The sequence below is a fragment of the Myxocyprinus asiaticus genome, chromosome 25 (assembly GCF_019703515.2).
Source record: "Myxocyprinus asiaticus isolate MX2 ecotype Aquarium Trade chromosome 25, UBuf_Myxa_2, whole genome shotgun sequence".
In the NCBI taxonomy this organism is placed as follows: domain Eukaryota; kingdom Metazoa; phylum Chordata; class Actinopteri; order Cypriniformes; family Catostomidae; genus Myxocyprinus; species Myxocyprinus asiaticus.
In genome coordinates, this window is record NC_059368.1 from 42,763,583 (window position 1) to 42,784,746 (window position 21,164).

General features: G+C 38.9%; 1 protein-coding gene across 3 annotated transcripts in view; it reads left to right on the forward strand.

Annotated features, from left to right (window-relative positions):
- Positions 1–21,164, forward strand: part of myo6a (myosin VIa) — a 106,572-nt gene that overhangs the window by 40,541 nt on the left and 44,867 nt on the right. For all 3 annotated transcript variants that reach the window (XM_051654686.1, XM_051654687.1, XM_051654688.1), the window contains exons 2-9: positions 3,863–3,986; positions 8,370–8,439; positions 8,529–8,602; positions 10,676–10,805; positions 12,070–12,175; positions 12,673–12,728; positions 12,829–12,926; positions 13,229–13,393. In XM_051654686.1, coding sequence (XP_051510646.1) covers positions 3,870–3,986; positions 8,370–8,439; positions 8,529–8,602; positions 10,676–10,805; positions 12,070–12,175; positions 12,673–12,728; positions 12,829–12,926; positions 13,229–13,393 — 816 coding nt within the window. In that variant the 5' untranslated portion in view covers positions 3,863–3,869. The remainder of the gene's footprint in view (positions 1–3,862; positions 3,987–8,369; positions 8,440–8,528; positions 8,603–10,675; positions 10,806–12,069; positions 12,176–12,672; positions 12,729–12,828; positions 12,927–13,228; positions 13,394–21,164) is intronic.

The window sequence follows — 21,164 nt, forward strand, 5'->3', positions numbered from 1 at the left end:
GGGTCAATGACGTGACGGATGTTTTTTTGTGTCCATATGGTTTAAATTTAAAAGGGTTCAATTTTGAAAATAAATGTACAAATTACTTGCATGCATTCTTTTATTGAGGACCTAGCCTAAAAGTTCTGGTTTTAATCAATTGTGAGAGAATATTTGGGGGATGATGGCAAAAATGTCAATGTGGTGTAACCGTAAAAACTTTGTACCAAATAATTAAACTTGCTTAAAAAAGGTGAGATTCTCAATAAAACACCCTATCAACTAGTTTGGCATAATCTTACATTAGAACATTTTAATAGTAAATAAAATAATGGAACACCATTGTTCTGAAAATTACAAATAATTTGGGGGATCCTGTCAGTCAAGTCAGTTTCCTGAAGTGTCAAGTTGGTGTAACCACCATTCAAGGAACCATTTTGTTGTGTGCAAGAAGACCAAGTGACAGGAAATTATATCACAGAGAAAGACCCCTGATGACCCTAACTGCTGCATAAAAAGATTAGTAACTCTCTTTAAAATATTCGAGAATTTGATATGTTTAGGGTATGGTCAGATATGCTTGTGTCAAATGGTATGACCCCAGTAAAACTGATCATTCATCATAATTTACTTAAAAAAATTATGTTTGAAATATTCACACCAAGGCCATGTGCTTGTGTCCATGACAATGCCTGTCAAATTAGATTTTAAATTGAAATGACAAATGGTGTAACCGGTTACACCATTTGACTCCTATTACAAGCCTGTCTGCTAGAGGCCAGTTTTGACAGATATCAGTAGTTTATGATGCTGATTAAAGTTAAAGTAAATATTACACAATATTACACAACATTTACATAAATATTACATTAAGTAAATACTACTTTGACACCTCCTGTTGAACATGAACAGCAGCTTTAAAATACCTCAAACTCCAACAATTCAGTGATAGGAGAAACATTACTCAAAGATAAAAATGTACATCTGTAAACTACAATTCATTGAATTTCTGCAATTTCACAATTAATACAATATAATAGAGGGCAATTCCATGCAAAGGTCACCCTTACCATGGAAAAAAGAAGTTTCACGCACACAAATAGAACTGTTGTTAAAATATTCACATCAATATTTTGTTGTATGTAGCCACTCTGATTGAAATTTATAGACAATTGCACTCTTTTTACATCATACACAAGGTGTGCACCCATGCAGAAACAACGATTTTCAAATGGCCTAATCACACATGATTCTCGAAATATGGTACGGGTTTATAATAATAATAATAATTATTATTAATATTATTAATATTGTTGTTGTTATTATTATACAGATATATACTTCCATAATAATTTATTAACTTAATAGTAACTTATTATTGGGTACACTGTGAACAGATACAATGTGAAGATGATGAGAATCTGTCCCAGTGGAAGAAATGCCTAAAATAACCCTTTGAGATGTGTTAAAATTGTTGGCGTTAGCATTTGACAGCATTTTACCATTATTTACAACCCTGATTCCGAAAAAGTTGGGAAAGTATGAAAAATGCTAACAAAAACAAAAATGAGTGATTTGTAAATTATATTCACCCTTTGCTATATTGAAAGCACTACAGCAACACGTAATATGATGTTTTACCTTGTGTTTTGTTTTTTTTGTTGTTTTTTGATGATGTACAGTAATTTCAAATCAGTTGATTGCAACACGCTCCAAAAACGTTGAGACAGGGTCAATTGAAGACTAATAACAATTTGACGAGTTAAAATAACAAGGCGATGTGAAACAGATGTTAAACAGGTGAGGCAATTGTGTCATAGTATATAAGGATCCTCCAAAAACAGCCTAGTCCTTCAAGAGCAAGGATCATTCAAGACTTGTCAATTTCCTAACAGATGCTTCAGCAAATAATCCAGCCTTTTAAGAACAATGTTCCCCAAAGACAAATTGGAAGGATTTGGGGCATTTCACCCTCTACAGTGCACAATATAGTTAAAAGATTCAAGGAATCTGGTCAAATCTCTCTGCGTAAAGGGCAAGATGAAAACCACTTCTGAATGCGCATGATCTCCGATCACTCGGATGTCACTGTCTTAAAAAAATCCACAGATGCAAGTTAAGTTACTTTACTATGCAAAGCAGAAGCCATACATCAACACTGTCCAGAAGCGCTGCTGACTTCTCTGGGCTCGGTCTCATCTTAGATGGAAAATAGAACAGTGGAACTGTGTTTTTTTTGGTCCGATGGGTCCACATTTCAAAAAGTTTTTGAAAAACAAAGCTGTCGTGTTCTACGGGCAAAGGAGGAAAAGGACCATCCAAGCTGTTATCAGCATCAGGTCCAAAAGCCAGTGTCTGTATGGGCCAGGGATGTGTCTGTGCCCATGGCATGAGTAACTCACAAATCTGTGAGAATGCCATGAATGCAGACAGATATGTAAAAATTTTGGAGCACCGTCTTTTCCAGGGATGTCCCTGCATTTTCCGGCAGGACAACTTCAATACTGCCAGCAACTATTACAAGTGCATGGCTGTGTGAGCAGAGCGTGTGGGTGCTAGACTGGCCTGCCTGCAGTCCTGACCTATCTCCAATTTAGAATGTGTGGTGCATTATGAAGCGCATTAGATGGCAATGAAGACCACGTACAATTGGGCAGCTAAAGACCTACATAATGGATGAATGGGGGAAAATTCCACTTTCTAAACTTAACAAACTTGTGTCTTCAGTGCCCAAATTCTTAATAAGTGTTAAATGATGTTTCACAGTGGTAAACACTCGACTGTCCCTAATTTTTTGGAGCATGTTGCAATCATCTGATTTGAAATTACTGTACATTACTGTAAAAAAAAAAAAAAAAAAAAAGAAAATACACAAGGTAAAACATCACATTATGTGTAGTTGTAGTGCTTTCAAAACAGCAAAGGGTGAATGTAATTTACAAATCACTCATTTTTGTTTTTATAGCATTTTTCATAATCCAAGATGACGAGTAATACTGGGGGGGAGGATCAACTAAAAAGTCCTATGAAAATGTAATTTACGTGTTTAAGTGTACTCCAAAAGTGTGGCTAGAGACATACAGTTTTTCATGATGTGATCACCCTCATGTTAGTCCAAACCTGTATGACTTTCTCTCTTCCATGGAACACAAAAAGCAGATGTTACCATTCACTTTCACTGTGGATAAAAAAGATGCAGTGGAAGTGAAAAGTGACTTAGGCTAGCAATCTGCCTACTTTGGTATAAACTGGTTTTGAATGACATGAAGGTGAGTAAATGATGACAGAATTTTCATTTTGAGGTGAACTATGCTTTTAAATCAGTTTAATCATTAAGACATTTTAGGCTCTCATAGGGGATTACTACAGAGAATTCTGAACAGTTTTTTGTTTAAAAAGTTTAAGTTTAGGCAATTGAAAGTAATAATTTTATGATAATAACTGTAATATTTTTCTTGATATATGGAATGTGGAATTGTTCGGTTTGGCACTTGGTGTAAAAAACAGCCAATAGAATTACCCTCAGAAAAATATTTTAGCCTATTTTTTTAAGATTTACGAAAAATTCCATCAAATTGAATTGTGTAATGTTTAACAAAGATAAATTAATAAAACTTAAAATATTTAGTTATTTATTTTATTTGATTAAAAATTACTCCATTACATTTGATGAAATTTTGTTATGCAACTGAAATATGTAATCTTAAAAAATATTTTTTTTGAAAGGAAGCAAACCTTGTCTCTTAAAAGATCTGCTATACTGTAGGCCTACATCTAAATAGGTACAAATAGCATTCTCTGAATCAGATCCGAGCTCTTTTTCTTCTTCATTATCTGTGTCCTTCTCTGTGAATAATAAGAGTGATTTTTCTCTTGTCTTCAGTGGTAAAATGGATGATGGGAAGCCAGTGTGGGCGCCCCACCCGACAGATGGGTTTCAGATGGGCAGAATCGTCGACATCAGCGCTGACAGTCTGACCATTGAACCTCTCAACCAGAGGGGGAAGGTAAGAAGGAACCTCTGCAACACTACACAGTGACACAGCAAGACCCGAAACATATTCTTTAGGAAACATACACAAAACAAACCAGTGTTGTGGAATAAGGAACTAAAAGTAGCAACGCTACTAACTTAACTTAAAAGTAGCAGTGTAGAAAAACACTACACCATATTTTTAATGTCACTATGTATTTTGCAACTCTACAGCCCGAAATGTTTTCTCTCTCTCTCTCTCTCTCTCTCTCTCGAGTAGCGTTAGGAAGTCCAATTGCAGAGGCGTGCCACTGTTTGTTCATATTTATTAAAATATTTAGTACAATGCTGTTCATCTAAACCAGTGATTCCCAACCCTGTTCCTGGAGGCCCCCCAACACTGCACATTTTCTATATTTCCTTTTTCTGACACACCCAATTCAGGTCGTAGAGTCTCTACTAACGAGCTGATGAGTTGAATCAGGTGTGTTTGATTAGGGAAATATCCAAAATGTGTGGTGTTGGGGGGGGCGTCCAGGAACAGGGTTGGGAATCACTGATCTAGTCTATACTTTTGACTCAGTTATAGCTATAAATTATAGTGTTTTCTAGTTTTATTGTTTGTATTTATTGTAATTTTATCTGTGGAAGATTAATGCTGTCACTCTTAAAGCAGGGGTCCAGACTGTGACTAAAATGGTCGCAAATGCAACCAAAAATAATTGATTGTGACAATAATTAAAAATGTAATTGCCAGGGCCTGGGTAGCTCAGTGAGTAAAGATGCTGTCTACCGCCCATGGAGTTCGCAAGTTCGAATCCAGGGTGTGCTGAGTGACTCCAGCCAGGTCTCCTAAGCAACCAAATTGTCCAGGTTGCTAGGGATGGTAGAGTCACATGGGGTAACCTCCTCGTGGTCGCTATAATGTGGTACGCTCTCGGTGGGGCGCGTGGTGAGTTGTGCGTGGATGCCGCGGTGGATGGTGTGAAGCCTCCACACATGCTATGTCTCCGTGGTAACACGCTCAACAAGCCACGTGATAAGATGCACGGGTTGACCGTCTCAGATGCAGAGGCAACTGAGATTCGTCCTCCGCAACCTGGATTGAGGCAAGTCACTACACCATCATGAGGACTTAGAGCGCATTGGGAATTGGGCATTCCAAATTGGGGAGAAAAAAAGGAGAGAACATAAAAAATAAATAAAATGAAATAAAATGTAGTCGCCATTGGCGACAGTCGGGTTGTGTGCGTTCATATTCGGTTTCGTCAGATATCATCTTGTGATATCATCATACAAGTGTGTCTCGTGCCGATTTTCACCCGTTACGCAACAACAAACCCAGCGCGAGAGAGTCGTGAACAAATGACTCTTTTTTGAACCGGATCTTTTTCATGAATCACCTGAAAAGTCACGTATTGTGTACCATTTTTTTTCTTCTGGTAATTATTGATTGGGATTGGAGTAGCACAATAGACTGCATCTGGGATTTCATTCAATTTGCACTCTTGTAGTCTGTGTCTGGACCATTGATGCTCAAGAAGACAACACACTACTATATGCATACTATGCTTTATGTAAATATCTGTAATGTAGATTCTGAAAGCAGTATTAAATAAAAAAAATCTTTTATCTCTTATATTTGTATATGAGACAAAAGGGAATGCAAACTTATCTTCTCAACTATTGTTTATTAAACCTCCGATTAATGGGTAATATGCTGTCGTCCTTTTCTTCGGCTTTCTATCTTTTTTCTGAACAGCAATCTAAATCGAGCAATTCTGTGATTTAGTGACCAGAAACAGCCATTTGGCTCCTTAATGTTTCAGTTTAGGAGCCAATGGCTCCTAAGTCATTGTTTTAGTCTGGAGCCCTGCCTTGAAGGGATAGTTCACCCAAAAACAAAAATTCTCTCATAATTTACTCACCCTCATGCCATCCCAGATGTTTATGACTTTCTGTCTTCTGCTGAACACAAACGAAGATTTTTAGAAGAATATTTCAGCTCTGTAGGTCCATACAATGCAAGTGAATGGTGACCAGAACTTTGAAGCTCCAAAAAGCACACAAACGCAGCATAAAACTCCAGAGGTTAAATATGTCTTCAGAAGCACTATTATAGGTGTGGGTGAGAAACAGATTTACATTAAGTAATTTTTATTATAAATCTCCACTTTATTATAAACTTCCACAATCTTCTTTTGTTTTTTTTTGTTGAATCGCATTTTTTGTGCATATCCACACCTACTGGTCGGGTCAAAAATGGAGATCTGTAGTAAAATTACTTAAATATTGATCTGTTTCACACCCACACCTATCATATCTCTTCGGAAGACATGGATTGAACCACGGGAGTCGCATGGATTACTTTTATGCTGCATTTATGTGATTTTTGGAGATTCCAAGATTTAGTCACCATTCTCTAGCATTGTTTGGACCTTCAGAGCTGAAATATTCTTCTAAAAATCTTAATTTGTGTCCTGCTGAAGAAAGAAAGACATACACACACCTGGGATGACATGAGGGTAAGTAAACAATGAGAGAATTTGCATTTTGGGGTGAACTATCCCTTTAATGAAGATGAATTTATATACATTTTCTTAGATGATGTCAAAAGCTGATCACACTAATCAATTAATCATACCATAAAATCAATACTTTTTTTTTTTCAATAAAAATCTTTCATATGAACATTGAACAATGTATCATCGACATTTAATTGAACCATGCAAAAAATGACAGTTAAAATGTAAATTAATAACTTTTTCAACATCTTCACTGTATGCACATTTGAGCAGCCTTTTCTTCCTCTGAACTTTGACCTTGTAAGTTAACTTTATCATTGATAACACTAATGAAATGAAATCAGAGGACAAACATTCTTTTTAAATTATTTAAAATAATAATGACTTATTTTGATTTTCTTTTTTGCACACTTGTAAGGCCTTGCACAGATGCTTGACCTGAGAAAACAAAATGAGTAAAAAATACACACATAAATATCTGTAAATGTCATAGAAGTGGTGTACCAGATGGAGACACAGATTTTTTTTTTTCCAGGTAATTGACAAATTAAAATATATTTTATTTAAAAAAAAATTTTTTTTTAAACAATATAGATTTAAACCATTTCATTTTAATTAATGAAGGGTAAGTTATAGAATGTTGACTTTCAAATTGGGTTTCTTGATTGTGTGTGTGTGTGTGTGTGTGCGCGTGTGAGCATGTGTGTGTGCAGTGTGATGTCACCGGGCTCTGATTACACAATGGACTGTCTGTTCACACGCTACAGCTTTGTGTGTGTGTAATACACACTACTGTCTTATATCAGGACACAAGGATGTAACCCCTTAAAGGGACCACAAATATTGGTATTACTAGTGATCAAACTGATTTAAACATATACCTAAACCTAATTATTAAACTTCAGCATTTACCTTGTCCTGCACCATTTGTGCTGCAGAGATAAACGAAACCTCAAATCATGCGGCTTGTTGAGGAGAGATGTGATATTACTTTTCTCCCTAATTTGGAATGCCCAATTCCCAATGTGCTCTAAGTCCTCGTGGTGGTGTAGTGACTCGCCTCAATCCAGGTGGCAGAGGACAAATCCCAGTTGCCACCGCATCTGAGACCGTCAATCCGTGCATCTTATCACGTGGCTTGTTGAGCGCGTTACTGCAGAGATGTAGCACGTGTGGAGGCCCACACTATTCTCTGCGGCATCCACGCACAACCCACCACGTGCCCCACCGAGAGCGAGAACCACACATTATAGCGACCACGAGAAGGTTACCCCATGTGACTCTACCCTCCCTAGCAACCGGGCCAATTTGGTTGCTTAGGAGACCTGGCTGGAGTCACTCAGCACGCCCTGGATTCGAACTCGCGACTTCAGAGGTGGTAGTCAGCATCAGTACTCGCTGAGCTACCCAGGCCCACCTGATATTACTTTTCTAAGTGACTAGACTTGCGATTTTCACCTGACAAATCATGAAACAGATTTTTTAAAAATCCCATAGACTTACATTAAAGGAGTGACCTGAGGCACATTTAGAGACCAGAATATCATAGAGATTCTTTTGGGGTCTTTTGACTAGGACCAGGAAGCAACCACTCAGAAAACCTTAACAACCACATACACGGCAACATGCATTTTGCACGTACATATCTAGTTTGTGATAATTTAAGTTACATTAATACATAATTCTGTATTATAAATGGGTTCACTGACAAGCAGAGAGCATGTACTGAATGTACATTATGTATGTGCATGGACAATTGGATGGGTTTGGAAGTGATGTTATTCCAGGGTAGGCATGTGGCCTATCGCATTTTACAGTTCACTAATTCATACTAAGTTTTCATGCTGTTAATGTGCTGTAATGTGTTAATGTAACATTTAATGTGATTCTAGACCTTTCAAGCTCCGGTCAGTCAAGTGTTCCCTGCTGAAGATGATGTCAGCAAACAAGTGGAAGACAACTGTAAGTGTTGAGTGTGAGTTGGATAAAATGTGCTGGAGAAAATCACACTGCTCACTGTTGAGAATAATGATTTCATATGTGTGTCACAGGCTCGCTGATGTACTTGAATGAAGCCACACTACTAAATAATGTGCGTGTGCGCTATAGTAAAGATAAGATTTATGTAAGTATTCTCTTTGTCTTTTAATTATAATTTATAATAATTTATAATTAATAATAATAATAATAATTATAATAATAATAATAATTTTCTTTATTTATCACACATTATACATTTGCACATATACGGTGAAATTCTTCTTTTTCACATATCCCAGCTAGGCTGGGGTCAGAGTGCAGGGTCAGCCATGATACGGCGCCCCTGGAGCAGATAGGGTTAAGGGCCTTGCTCAAGGGCCCAACAGTGGCATCTTGGCAGTGCTGGGGTTTGAACCCCCGACCTTCTGATCAGTAACCCAGAGCCTTAACCGCTGAGCTACCACTGCCCCTTACTCTCATTCACTCTGGATGTTAGTTGTGCATGTTGGCATGAAGACATTATGCAATGCACAGTTTTCCTGACCGACCACTGGGTGGTAATGGACTGTTTTCTGTTTCCGGTCTCCATAAGAAGCAAAGTAAAACTACCGAAACGAGTGATCCAGATGGAGAACAACAACCATTTTAAGTGTTAATTGGAGTAACAATTAGTTCAGGCTTAACTTTTGTGGTTGTTGGCTGTATTAACAACTTGAAGTAGTAACATAACTAACCTCGAGCCATAGCTTCATGTCATCTGCCCATGTCATCGGGTAAGGCACTGTCCAAAAATGGTCATAGCGACTTTGTAAAGTATTGGCACTATGGAGCTGTGGGAAAAGAAACCAGACTTACTTTTTGAATCGAGACACACTCCACATTCAGTAAAAGATGGAAATGACCCAAAGATGAACATTTGGTCATTATTTACTCACCCTCAAGTCATTCCAAACCCATATGCTGTTATTTTTCTGTGGAATGCGAAATAAGATTTTTTTTTTATGCTGTTCTTTTCAATCCAATGCAATCTCAGTTCAGTTTTTGGAGCTTGACAGTACACTTTTTTTTTTTTTTTTTATTAAAAATGTCTACGTGTGTGGAGAAATAATTTCATACAGATTTTGAAAGACATGAGGGTTATTAAATGATGACAACATTTTCATTTAGGGTAAAATATTCCCTTTTAATGATGTTCTCTAATGTGAAAGTTGTCCCTGTTGATCCTAAATGACAAGACATCTTACTATCATTAGAAAACCTCTTCACACTTTTAAAGATATTGAGTTCTTTATAGTACATTAATTGCGTATTTTCAAAAATGGTACATTTCTATTACACTGTATATGTCATGACATAAATGATCAAAAATGCATTCTTCATCAGAGCCGTGGTGCAGCAGTAATGCCATGTGCTATACATGAACAGTGTTGCTTTTATTGATGCTTATGAATCAAGAGCCATTAAAATACAAGAGCCATTAAAGGGATAGTTCATCCAAAAAAAAAAAATAATCTCATCATCTACTCATCCTCATGCCACTGCAGATGTGTATGACTTTCATCTGCAGAGCACAAATTATGATTTTTAGATGAATATTTCAGCTCTGTTGGTCCATACAATGCAAGTCAACAGGGTTCAATATTTTGAAGATCAAAAAAAGCACATAAAGGCAGCATAATTGTAATCCATACGACTCCAGTGGTTGAGAAACAGATCAATGTTTAAGTTCTTTTTTTACAATCAATCTCCACTTTTAAACAGCCCTGCTTAGGGAGATTTTTTCTATAGAGTTATTTTATTTTTGGTGATTTGCATTCTTCGTGCATATCGCCATCTACTGGGCAGGTAGGAGAATTTATAGTAAAAAAAGGATTTAAATATTGATCTGTTTCTCACCCAGACCTATCATATCACTTCTGAAGACATGGATTTAACCACTGGAGTCATATAGATTACTTTAATGTTGCATTTATGTGCTTCAGAGTTTTGACCACCATTCACTTGCATTGTATAGACCTACAGAGCTGACATATTATTTTAAAAATCTTCATTTGTGTAATGCAGAAGAAAGTAAGTCATACTCATCAAGAATGGCATGAGGGTGAGTAAATAATGAGAGAATTTTCATTTTTGAGTGAACTGTCCCTTTAAATACAGTACAGTAAAACTGCATTCATTAGTTACTTTCATGCTGCTAAAGTTTTCTGTTGTGTTGCAGACATTTGTTGCCAACATCCTTATCGCTGTGAACCCGTATTTTGAGATTCCCAAGCTGTATTCTCCAGACACCATTAAACAGTACCAGGGCCGATCACTGGGCACGCTTCCACCACACGTCTATGCAATTGGTAAGCATCACCTCAACAAGAACTATCTTTTTCAGGTTACAAGCAAAGGCATCTAATGTATTTAAGTGATCCTCCATAAATGGGTGGGCCAGTAGGCAAATTTAAGGTTAATTGGCTTCTCTGTGATATTTGATACTATGCAAAATTCAGTTGATTGTACTATGACAAAATACTATAACTTTCGAGCTCAAAATATCTTCCCAAGTCCAAAAGCAGCATTTATTGAAACTCCCTTCAAAACGACTTGTGTTGTCTTTAAAATGGAGTGATGGTTGAATGTAAAATAAGGAAGTTGCAATTTTAGTTGCAAGTTTATATGATGCAGTGGAAAAGTAGCTGATTCTGTCTAATTTGAACTGATTTGAACTTTAGATTCATGCAATAGCATGAATGAGAAGATGTCACCGGTATGAAAATCATCTGTTACTGTGAAACCAATATATCCCTACTAACAATTTAAGAGTGACCTTTATAGTAAAAAATTAAAACCACAATTCAAAAATTTATAATATGACCCCTTTGAACTTCGATGTTCAAATTCGTTCTCCAGTCCCAGTTTAATATGCTGAGTCAACAGGTTGATTTCACCTAAAAGTGTAACACTGCGGTGCTATCAAAACATTACTGGATTTGTTTGAGCATCCCAACCAGCCCAGTACAGAAACATTCGCTAAACTACTGCATTGGCATTAGCTTTATTTTTGCAATTCTGTATGGTAGCGCTAGTTGCTCAGAAATTACACACTTCAGCTTTAAATGCTGAAAAGGATCTTTGGAATGGCTCCCAACCTGAAGAAGGTTATTTAAAAAAGCCTTGCAGTTCTATTTCAAAATAGTGTTCACTGAAAAGGAAAAAGAGAAAGCAAATAAAGCTATTGTTCTAATAAGTTAATGTGTATTGGTCTAACTGTGCATTTACTGACTGAACACTATGCTGCACTTACTGACTGCACTGCATCTTTTCTTTTTTTTATTAATTTTAAAAACATTTTTTTTACATTTATTTTGTTAATTTTTATTATTATTTCTTGTTCTTAATTGGTTTTAAAATGTATTTCTTTTTATATATCTTGTATTTTCTTTATCATTTTTATGTAAACACTTTGAATTGCCATTGTATATGAAATGTACTATGTAAATAAACTTGCCTTGCCTTACCAAAAAAAAACTGATGCACATAAGCAGAATGTTAGTCTTGGATTGACTGCTCGTGTTGTAGCAGGAATATGCATTGTTAGCTAATGTGATTGTTTCTTGTGTTTAGCGGATAAAGCCTATCGGGACATGAAAGTGTTGAAAATGAGTCAGTCCATCATTGTGTCAGGAGAGTCCGGAGCGGGAAAAACTGAAAACACTAAGTTTGTTCTCAGGTACAGACAGAGCTCAGTTTGAAGAATACATAAATATACATTCTAATGTAAATGTATGATTTGAATTTAATTATGTTGTATTAATGAAGAATAAGACTTGTTTCTTTCTCCAAAAAAAAAAAAAGAAAAAAAAATTAATGCTGCTGAAAAAATTCAATTTAGGTGTTGATTTGATTGAACAGGGCTGGCCTGGGTGTGTCTAGTCCAGCTGAACCCCATTACATACTAAATGAATAGATTTGGGGATTTAGTAAGTAAGGGGGCAAATACTTTTTCCACATAGGCCCAGTTGATATAGGATAACTTTTTTTTAACATTATCATTTAAAAACTGTATTTTGTGTTTACACAGATTGTCTTTGTTTTATGTTAGATTTTGTTTGAATTTTTGAAACAATTTAGTATTTATACACATACATGGGGCCTACTTTTTCACAGCACTATATATATATATATATATAAAATCTTACGTGAGATTGTTACGCTTTACTCTCACAGGTACCTAACTACATCTTATGGCACATGTCAAGACATTGATGAAAGAATAGTTGAAGGTACGTTTTTAATGTACTATTACTAATCTAAATTCTCAGTTAAAACAAAGATGACTAAGAAAATGTAAGACCATGTTTATTTTTCCTCACTAAACCCTAGCAAACCCACTGCTGGAGGCGTTTGGAAATGCCAAAACTGTCCGAAATAACAACAGCAGTCGCTTTGGAAAGTTTGTGGAGATTCACTTTAATGAAAAGGTGATTCAAGCGCAAAAAATGTCAAATTCTATAAGCCTACAATAAACGTGATGTACATCAACACACTGTATTTGTTTAATCCTATAGTGCAAATCATGTATTTATGATGTACCTTGAATTCCTAGCAGAACACCATGTGTGAAAACAGGGTATCTGCTGGTCCTTAAAACATATTCAAATGTCTTCAATTCACTTTTTTAAGTGTTTGATACATTGTTTTCTTTTTTTATAGGTTTTCCTGTTATTTCCTGTTCCTATTATTACATATTCATTTGTTTTGCATGTGCTGGTTTGTTTTGCAGAATGCAGTAGTAGGTGGTTTTGTGTCGCATTACCTGTTGGAGAAGTCTCGTATCTGCACACAAGGTCAGGATGAGAGGAACTATCACATCTTTTACAGGCTGTGCGCTGGAGCTTCTGAAGATATCCAGCAGAAGTTCCACCTCACCTCGCCAGACTGTTTCAGGGTGAGTGAATTACACTGCACACTGTTCACACTCCAGCCTGACAGATACAATATAGAGCATGTGAGCGGAGCAGTGATAATTTCAACCGGAGCGGAGAGCGGCTTTTTGAACCTTTTTTTGAAACATTATTTAGTGAAGTTGCAAACCTAGCACACCGGACGAGAAGTGCCACACCGCGTAGCGGCTAGGACACGGCACAGGGCACGTCTATGTGGTTCAGATGGCAGACAGTACACACAAAAGTTACCAAGGTTTTCCCCTTCTTTAAGAATGAACAATGCTAGACTAAATAATCTGTCCTTTGACAGTTATTTGGGTTGAATTTAATAGAAAATGCGAGTTGCGCTCCGTGGCACGGCAGAAATTTTAGCAGCCTCTGGAGTCTAGCTGGGGTCGCACACCGGACGCATCTGGCGGATGACGTGGTGCGTTCTAAAATTTGAAACAACTGTTTTCATTGAAGGTTCTAAAATTCAAAACAACTATTGGAATTTAGAATTGTAGAATGCGCCATGTTATCCGCCAGATGCGTCCGGTGTGCGACCCCCTTGGAATCTTAAGCGTCACATTGACAGAAAGGACGAGAATGTGCCATGATAGGCTACACTACCATTCGATAATAAATTAATAGATAAGTAGATAGTAAGGTATCTTGTTGTTTTGCAGTCATGTCAGTGCAGCTGCCAGCTAGATGCAGGCCCAGTTCCGTGGGGTTGCGAACATTAGAGCACCCTCAATTTAATATGTAAGCTTAATAATACTGTATATCGGCGAAGCATATTTCCTTGAATCCCGGCGAACACACACACACACACACACACACAAAATCCCTGCATCAAAACTAATAAACATGTATGATCTTGCAGATCAATGTGTCCTAATTTGCAGGCGCAGTGTTCTGCTTTCATGCCTTAATTGTACAATTGAGCATTTGATTGGTAAAGATCTCCGCTCTCGCATAGAGAATTTCATAGTGGTGAAATTTGGTGAAATCTCAATCTTCCGCCTGTTGCTTTCAATTTCTGCTTCGAGATAAAGTGACACATACAGTGCATCCGGAAAGTATTCACAGCGCTTCACTTTTTCCACATTTTGTTATGTTACAGCCTGATTCCAAAATGGATTAAATTCATTATTTTCCTCAAAATTCTACAAACAATACCCCATAATGACAACGTGAAAGAAGTTTGTTTGAAATCTTTGCAAATTTATTAAAAATAAAAAACGAAAAAATCACATGTACATAAGTATTCACAGCCTTTGCCATGACAATCAAAATTGAGCTCAGGTGCATCCTGTTTCCAATGATCATCCTTGAGATGTTTCTACAACTTGATTGGAGTCCACCTGTGGTAAATTCAGTTGATTGGACATGATTGGAAAGGCACACACCTGTCTATATAAGGTCCCACAGTTAACAGTGCATGTCAGAGCACAAACCAAACCATGAAGTCCAAGGAATTGTCTGTAGACCTCCGAGACAGGATTGTATCGAGGCACAGATCTGGGGAAGGGCACAGAAAAATTTCTGCAGCATTGAAGGTCCCAATGAGCACAGTGGCCTCCATCATCCGTAAATTGAAGAAGTTTGGAACCACCAGGACTCTTCCTAGAGCTGGCCGCCTGGCCAAACTGAGTGATTGGGGGAGAAGGGCCTTAGTCAGGGAGGTGACCAAGAACCCTATGGCCACTCTAACAGAGCTCCAGCATTTCTCTGTGGAGAGAGGAGAACCTTCCAGAAGAACAACCATCTCTGTAGCACTCCACCAATCAGGCCTGTATGGTAGAGCGGCCAGACGGAAGCCACTCCTCAGTAAAAGGCACATGACAGCCCACCTGGAGTTTGCCAAAAGGCACCTGAAGGCCTTTCAGACCATGAGAAACAAAGATTGAACTCTTTGGCCTGAATGGCAAGCGTCATGCCTGGAGGAAACCAGGCACCGCTCATCACCTGGCCAATGCCATCCCTACAGTGAAGCATGGTGGTGGCAGCATCATGCCGTGGGGATGTTTTTCAGCGGCAGGAACTGGGAGACTAGTCAGGATCAAGGGAAAGATGAATGCAGCAATGTACAGAGACATCCTTGATGAAAACCTGCTCCAGAGCGCTCTGGACCTCAGACTGGGGCGACGGTTCATCTTCCAACAGGACAGTGACCCTAAGCACATAGCCAAGATAACAAAGGAGTGGCTACGGGACAACTCTGTGAATGTCCTTGAGTGGCCCAGCCAGAGCCCAGACTTGAACCCGATTGAACATCTCTGGAGAGATCTGAAAATGGCTGTGCACCGACGCTCCCCATCCAACCTGATGGAGCTTGAGAGGTCCTGCAAAGAAGAATGGGTGAAGCTGCCCAAAAATAGGTGTGCCAAGCTTGTAGCATTATACTCAAAAAGACTTGAGGCTGTAATTGGTGCCAAAGGTGCTTCAACAAAGTATTGAGCAAAGGCTGTGAATACTTATATACATGTGTGTTTTTTTTTTTTTTTTTTTTTAAATAAATTTGCAAATATTTCAAACAAACTTCTTTCACGTTGTCATTATGGGGTATTGTTTGTAGAATTTTGAGGAAACTAATGAATTTAATCCATTTTGGAATAAGGCTGTAACATAACATAAAATGTGGAAAAAGTGAAGCGTTGTGAATACTTTCCGGATGCACTGTAACTGCTGCTCAGTTTCCCAAAGCCAAATCCACAACTTAACGATAAATGAAACGTAAAAAACTGACTCTAGATTAGTGGTTGACATCTTCCGACATCGCTTGCTGCATTCATGCGCAGAGAAAAACAATTATAAATGATTGTACATTAGAAGAAAAAAAAACTTTTCTTACTTTGTAATTTGTGGATTAAATATTTTTTATTTGTTTTGGGATCATTTTTTTGTAATTAAATTTTTTTTATTGATTCCTGCATTAAATAAAGAAAAGCAAAACATATATACATGGAATCAACATTTAAACTCCACAACCACCCCTCCCAATCCCCAACCCCACCCTGACCCCCAACAAACATCCCTGTGGTCACATATTAGTATATACACACACAAATAAAGCACACAAACAAAAATATATATATAATACACACATTTATACCTCCACCTCTCTCTCCACCCACAAAGCCCTCCAAAAAATATTTACCCCATTTCCCAACAAACAAATCCAAGTTGCCCCGTCTTCCAAATGACACCTCTTCAAAAGCCGCCACCCTCCCCATCTCCGTGCACCACTCCTGAAATGAGGGTGCCCCAGCCGACCTCCAACCCCTCAAAATAATCTGCCTGGCGATCATCACACTGGTCAGAACCCAATTCTCTATGTGTCTATTTCCCACATCGATGACCACCCCATCACCCAAAACACAGAGTCTGGGGCAAAATGAAACCAGAGTGCCCAACACGTCACACACAAAACTCTGAACCCTCAACCAAAACTCCTGGATCTCAACACACCACCAAAAAACATGGGCCGTGTCTCCATCCTCCAGTTGGCATCGCCAGCATGTGGGTGTGTCTTTAAGACCAAGCCTATACAATCTAGAGGGGGTCCAATAAAATCTATGTAAAATCTTGAATTGCATAAGGCGCACCCTTGCATCTCTAAATGCAGACTTGACGTTTTTTAGTATGCTAGCCCACACTTCCTCATCCAATACCAAGTTTAAATCTTTCTCCCATAATCTCTTGATAGAATTTAAAGCTCCGTCCCCCAGACTCTGAATTATCAGGGAGTAATACACTGATGCCTCATGACCTTTTCCAAAAGCAATAATCACCATTCGCAGAGTATCTGCCGTTTTAGAGGGGTGTATGCTACTCCAAAAAAATAGTACCGAGCAGTTGGCGCAGCTGTAAATACCTAAAAAACTGAGATCTGGGAATCCCAAAATGTTGAACCAAATTTTCAAAGGATCTCAACACTCTCATATAGGTCACCGAGTGTAGTAACCCCCCTCACAATCCACTCAGGATTGTGCAAAAAATTACCAACCAAAAATCATCAGCAAAAAGGGGACTTATTAATACAAAATTTTCGGCTCAGACATATGCTCGAGGCAACATTTAAATAAATGTCTGAATTAAACACTCTGGGCACTTTTTCTGTACCAAGTGCAAATGCGAGATAACGGGGTATAACTTAACTTCTCTGATCAGTTTGATAGAAAAGCTTTGCAATGACGAAATAGGGGCATGAACTTCCTGTTCAATACAAAACCAGGGAGGGGCTCTCTCAGGTGGAAGCGACCAATGAGCCAAATGTCTGAGACCGAATGCATAATAATAAAGCAAAATCTTGGGTAGGCATAGCCCACCTTTGTCAATCGGCCTATGTAACTTATTGAAATGTAATCTGGGACATTTACCATTCCAAATTAAAGACTTCTCTGTGCTATCAAATTGCAAGGCATAGATCTAATGAGGTCAGAGATGAATAACAAAATATAATCTGGGTAAAGCAAAAGCTTATGCGCCATACCTCCCACCACCACCCCTGGAAAATCATCTTCTTTTCTTATTGCGGCTGCTAATGGTTCCAGGGCAAGACAGAACAATAATGGGGAAAGAGGGTAACCCTGCCAGGTGCCCCTATTCAGAGTAAAATATTCGGAAATTAATCAATTTGTTTGTTCTGCCGCTACCAGGTGTCTATAAAGTAACTTAATCCATCCAATAAAGTATTCCTGAACCCATATATTTCCAAAATCTTAAAAAGATAATCCCATTCTGCCATATCAAATGCCTTTTCGGCATCAAGTGAGATGGCAGTGACCGGAGTCTGATCATTCGCCACTGACCACTTTTTTCTTTTTTTTCCTTTTTTTTTTTCTTATCCCCTTTTCTCCCAATTTGGAATGTCTAATTCCCACTACTTTGTAGGTCCTCGTGGTGGCGTGGTTACCTCAATCCGGGTGGCGGAGGACAAGTCTCAGTCCACACATCTTATCACGTAGCTCGCTGTGCATGACCCCGCAGAGACTCACAGCACGGGAGGCTCATGCTACTCTCCGCAATCCACGCACAACTTACCACGCACCCCATTGAGAGCGACAACCCCTAATCGCGACCACGAGGAGGTTACCCCATGCAACTCTACCCTCCCTAGCAACCGGGCCAATTTGGTTGTTTAGGAGACCTGGCTGGAGTCACTCAGCACGCCCTGGGTTCGAACTCGCGACTCCAGGGGTGGTAGTCAGCATCAATACTCGCTGAGCTACCCAGGCCCTCCAACCACATGATATTGATGAAGCGCCTAATGTTATCAGAAGAGCTGTGGCCCCAGATAAACCCCACCTGATCTATGTATAAGATACACTATATTGCCAAAAGTATTCGCTCATCTGCCTTTAGACGCATATGAACTTAAGTGACATCCCATTCTTAATCCATAGGGTTTAATATGACGTCGGCCCACCCTTTGCAGCTATAACAGCTTCAACTCTTCTGGGAAGGCTTTTCTCAAGGTTTAGGAGTGTGTTTATGGGAATTTTTGACCATTCTTCCAGAAGCGCATTTGTGAGGTCAGACACTGATGTTGGATGAGAAGGCCTGGCTCGCAGTCTTCGCTCTAATTCATCCCAAAGGTGCTCTATCGGGTTGAGGTCAGGACTCTTTGCAGGCCAGTCAAGTTCTTCCACACCAAACTCGCTCATCCATGTCTTTATGGACCTTGTTTTGTGCACTGGTGTGCAGTCATGTTGGAACAGGAAGGGGCCATCCCCAAACTGTTCCCACAAAGTTTGGAGCATGGAATTGTCCAAAATCTCTTGGTATGCTGAAGCATTCAGAGTTCCTTTCACTGGAACTAAGGGGCCAAGCCCAGCTCCTGAAAAACAACCCCACACCATAATCCACCATCCACCAAACTTCACAGTTGGCAAAAATGCAGTCAGACAAGTACCGTTCTCCTGGCAACCGCCAAACCCAGACTCGTCCATCAAATTGCCAGATGGAGAAGCGTGATTCGTCACTCCAGAGAACGCGTCTCCACTGCTCTAGAGTCCAGTGGCGGCGTGCTTTACACCACTGCATCTGACGCTTTGCATTGCACTTGGTGATGTATGGCTTGGATGCAGCTGCTCGGCCATGGAAACCCATTCCATGAAGCTCTCTATGCACTGTTCTTGAGCTAATCTGAAGGCCACATGAACTTTGGAGGTCTGTAGCGATTGACTCTGCAGAAAGTTGGCGACCTCTGCGCACTATGCGCCTCAGCATCCGCTGACCCCGCTCTGTCATTTTACTTCATGGCTGAGTTGCTGTCATTCCCAATCGCTTCAACTTTGTTATAATACCACTGACAGTTGACTGTGGAATATTGAGGAAATTTCACGACTGGACTTGTTGCACAGGTGGCATCCTATCACAGTACCACGCTGGAATTCACTGAGCTCCTGAGAGCGGCCCATTCTTTCACAAATGTTTGTAGAAGCAGTGTGCATGCCTAGGTGCTTCATTTTATACACCTGTGGCCATGGAAGTGATTGGAACACCTGAATTCAATTATTTGGTTGGGTAAGCGAATGCTTTTGGCAATATAGTGTATGTCATAACTTTACTTAATCGATTAGCCAGAATTTTTGACAATATTTTAACGTCTAGCTGGATCAGGGAAATTGGACAGTAATTCTTACACTCGCTTGGATCTTTGTCCTTTTTAAGAATCAGACTGATCCGGGCTTGTGTCATGGTTGGCGGAAGCTTTCCATTCTTTAATGATTCCGTAAAAATTCTAGCAAAAGTGGAGCCAGTTGGAAGTTCTAATGGTTCCACAAAGTTTCTAATATCTTCATGAGTAGACAAAGACATGGAGCTATAGAGATCAAGATAGAAGTCTTTAAAAGCATTATTAATATTAATGGCCAAGGTAAAAATTTCACCACCAGCAGATTTCACTGAGGGAATGGTAGAAAAAGACTCTCTCTGTTTTTTATATCTAGCCAGAAGTTTTCCTGCTTTGTCCCCTGAATAGCCAAAACTCCACCTTCCGCGACAAAATAGTATTATATCTTTATTTCAATGGGGTCAATTTTCTGAGGCCATCAGACGACATTCAGCACTTCAGCTCTGCCTCTGCTCTTTTAATATTCCCTTCCAACTCCACAAGTTCTCGTGCTTTGGATTTTTTGATGAATGAGGCATACTGTATAATCTGACCCCTAAGAACCACGTTAAGTGCCTCCCAAGCCACGCACACAGAGGATACTGAGGACCAGTTGGTCTCCATATAAACATTGATTTCAGCCTTTAACATTTGTTGGAATTCTGGATTTTGCAAAAGGGATACATTAAAGCGCCAACTATATGATTTATTTTTCTTCATATGTGGCAACACCTCTAAACTCACCAGGTTGTGATCTTAGACTAAGATGTTTCCAATTGAGCAATCAACAACAGATGAAATGAGGGACTTAGATATAATAAAAAAAAATCAATTCTAGAATAAATCTTATGGACTGATGAAAAATATTTATAGTCCCTACCAGGTGGGTTCAGAAGTCTCCATATATCTGCAAGACCAAGATTTTTCCACATCCTGTGAATCTTCAATGTTGCTCTAGGTGGCTTGCACACTTTTGCTTCACTCTTGACTCAAAGTCATCAAGGATGGAGTCCATCAAAAGATTAAAGTCTCCTCCCAATATTATATCATGAGGGGTGCCAACGGTTTGCAACATCCCTTCAAGATCTATAAAAAAACCCTGATCATCAGCGTTAGGTGCGTAAATATTAGCCAAAATCAACCTTTGCCCCCGAATTTCTGCTAAAGCA